The sequence below is a fragment of the Schistocerca gregaria genome, chromosome 7, assembly GCF_023897955.1.
Source record: "Schistocerca gregaria isolate iqSchGreg1 chromosome 7, iqSchGreg1.2, whole genome shotgun sequence".
In the NCBI taxonomy this organism is placed as follows: domain Eukaryota; kingdom Metazoa; phylum Arthropoda; class Insecta; order Orthoptera; family Acrididae; genus Schistocerca; species Schistocerca gregaria.
The window spans coordinates 535,129,766-535,133,005 of NC_064926.1; the positions used below are offsets into that span (position 1 = coordinate 535,129,766).

The 3,240-nt window shown below is 60.2% G+C and overlaps 1 protein-coding gene across 1 annotated transcript; it reads left to right on the top strand.

Annotated features, from left to right (window-relative positions):
• The first annotated feature begins 2,087 nt into the window (after positions 1-2,087).
• Positions 2,088-2,873, top strand: LOC126282466 (skin secretory protein xP2-like). Its single transcript, XM_049982123.1, has one exon. The coding sequence runs from the start codon at positions 2,088-2,090 to the stop codon at positions 2,871-2,873; it is 786 nt and encodes a 261-aa protein (XP_049838080.1).
• Positions 2,874-3,240: the final 367 nt, after the last annotated feature.

The following is a 3,240-nucleotide window of genomic DNA, read 5'->3' on the forward strand; positions in this document are numbered from 1 at the left end:
GCCTGTGTGATTCCCGCCACAGCGGGCACAGGTGGGGGGGGGGGGGGCCGTCTCGGGGTTTAGAGCACTCCGAGGAGGCGTGATCACCGGCACACTTCACCCAACGCACCTCACGGGTCCAGTCACCCGCGAAGTGCGCCAGTCCCTAGCAGCGATAGCATACCAGGGTCATCCCCCTGGAGTGTGGTTTCTCAATTGTCACGCTAACGCGATCGAGAAGCGAGAGGGTTAGGAGGTGGCGGTTCTCTGGCGTGTCGGGGGCGGAGACGAAGAAGAGTGGGGTGGGGCGACGGGTTCGAGGGGAGATGATCTGGGATATAACTGTGGTGGTGGTGTTTAATGACGTGAGTGCCTTCCTCAGGTCATCATCAGAGTACTCCATGGGAAGCCCTCTGACGACGACCTGGAGGCAGTGGGTCCTTTTAGGGGGGGGGGGGGGAGAAACCTATATTCAACTTTCTCAGGATGATCAGGGTCTTGGCAAGGTCAGTGGGGGACTGGACAGACAGTCGGTAGTTGTCATTGCCTGACCATTTTATACGGAAGGGGTAATCAGTTTGAGTAGTTAGGATGTCTATAAGCTCTTTGTAGGGCCCCTTGTGTTGTATATAGATGGGTGGGGGGGCAGGAGGGGTGGCTGAGGGTGGGGGGATGGGGATTTGGTGGGGTGTCTGCGGCACCATCAATAGCCGCAAATGTATTACTGACGGGCACATCCGTCAGTGACGTGGTGAACTGACGGCGGGGTGCCGTTTTGCGCGGCACCTAGAAACCTTCCGCGTCAGTAACGGCTTTTTTCTTCTTGGTCAACCCGCGTTCGGCAGGCTGAATGGCCTCAGAGTCGGAGGACGAGGCCAACTGCCGCTTCCGACGCTCAGCGACCGGGCGCCAATGGTCGTCATCAAACTCCATCACGCTCCCGTCATCGCTGTCGTCGGACGCGGCAGTCATGTTGGGGAAGAAGAGGGCCTGAAGCCGAACACTGTCGACCTGCTGGCCCCCCCTCCTCTGCGGCATCATGGAGGGCGATCAGTAGCTCTTGCAACCCCTCCTGTATGTCTGCGTCGGGCATCAATGACGACGCGAGGTCTTCTTGTGGTGCCGGAAGCTGTTGTGGGACGCATACAGCGTGGGATCTAGAGCGCGGCGCACGCGGGCTTGTCCCACGTGAAGGGGGCCCTGGTGAGCATATTTCCCTATTCCTGGCCCAAGGTGCAGCTTCATTGATGGCTGCATCAATGAAGCTGCAACCGGAGTGGCAGGGGAGGGGCAGATGACTCTGGATGTGATGGTTGTACTGGTGCGCGTCGTTCTATATATAGCGACAATTGGCGCGGCGGCGCCTGCGCAGTGGAGAAGGCTAATGCCGCGCCCGCTATCTAATTTGGCGCGCTCTGCAGCAGAAGCGGGCCGCGCATGCGTAGTGGTGTACCTACACTCGCGCCATCTGTCGTAAAGCGCCTTCGCGCAGCTGAGGCGCGGTAGTCGAAAGTATAAAATCAATTTTCGTCAGCCGTCGCACTAGATGCAAACCAATGTCTCTGTGAAGCGATTAAAGAAATTACAGGATCCCATGCTTTATCCATCTGAAAGCCGCCGTCTCGATTAATAAGATCTTCTGCCAATCGAATCTCCACGGACTCCTTGATAATGGATTCCCAAAAAGATCTAGTTGTGGCCGATCGAGAAAAGGGCCAAGCAAGATTTCGCCCCTGACGCTGATGGTTTTGTCCCGGCCCGGCGCACTGCAAGACGCATGCAGTCATCGACGACGCTTCCAACTGCCGTCGCCAACTCATTCGACGCGCTCTCTGACGCGCCGGACCAGCTGCCGCGCGATCCTGCGCCGAAGAAAGACTCCCATTTTCCGCCGGTGGTCCTCCAGTTTCGGCCTCCCTATGGGGAACTGCAGAAGTTGTTGCGCAGTGAAGCCTGCCGGACGAGACCTGTACACGATCACACTCCGCACTGCTGACGGCTATCGCCGGGTCACTCAGGAGGCGTCTGAGCGTGGTATCCCGTTCTATACCCACGCTTCCGCACCTGACAAGGTCTCGAAGATTGTAATCCGGGACCTCTCATTCAACATGGAAGCCGATCTCCTGCATCGCGAACTCGCTGACCTGGGCTTCTACATACGGGCAGTCGTGAAGGTGAAGTCGCCTAAATCGCGCGATGATATGCCGCTCTTCCTGGTCGTCTGCTCCGACACCGTGGAGAACCGCAAACTATACCAATTGACGCGGGTCGCCGACGTTCCGGTTCAGACCGAAGATCTTCGCTCCAGGAGAGGCCCTGTGCACTGCTTTCGCTGCCAGGGGATCAATCACGTCGCGCGCCACTGCTCTATGCCGGACAGATGTGTTAAATGCGCCGGAGACCACGCAGGAAGTGCGTGCCCCCGTCCGCCCACCGAGAAGCCGACATGTGCACTCTGTGGCGGTGCTCACGTGGCCAGCTATCGTGGGTGTGAGGTGTGGAAGCGTGCCATCGCTCGCCAACGTGGCCAAACACCAGCGCCGCGTCCGAAAAAGCCAGCGACGAGACGGCCCGGCGTCTCTATCGCGGCGGCAACGTCAGGGGCGCCCTCCGCCGTCCCGGCTGCGTCGGCTGCTCCTGCTCCTGCCGCGTTCGATGCCGTGCCGACACCTGAGGCTCCTGCGCCTCCACCACAGCTGCTAGTGGCGGACCCGGGTACTGCCTCTCCCGGGACGTCGGCCGGACCGCGCCCCGGACCGGCGCAGGGGTCAGCGCCCCGTGGGTACCCAGCGCTCAGCACCGTCAGTCGAGCAGCCCCAGGTGGACTCTCACAGCGAGTCAGCCACGCCTCCCCCTTCCAGCAATGGGGCCGCGAAGGCTGCCTCCACCGCTGACCTAGCCAACCTCGTCGCGCAGCTCACTGCCTTGGTGAACAGTGCTACGAAGTTGATTCAAGTCCTGTCGCAGCAACTCATCGCTACCGATGGCCTCTCCAGCCCCGCCTGTTGTCAACACTCACCAGCTCCACCATGGGCAGCGTCGGGGGGTCAAGGTCGTCACGTGGAATGCCAACGGCGTCCGCACTGAAGCTGGTGAACTTCGCCAATTTCTTCGAGATGAAGCCGTCGACGTCTGCCTTATCAACGAAACCCACCTGGAGCCTGGGGTCGACGTCAGGGCGGCCAACTACTCCAGCTATCGCACCGATCGACTGACGGCGGGTGGTGGGACAGCCGTTTACGTCTGCAATGGCATTCGCCA

Excerpts from the sequence above, each read along its gene's own strand:
- LOC126282466 (XM_049982123.1), top strand. The coding sequence starts at position 2,088 with ATGGAAGCCGATCTCCTGCATCGCGAACTCGCTGACCTGGGCTTCTAC.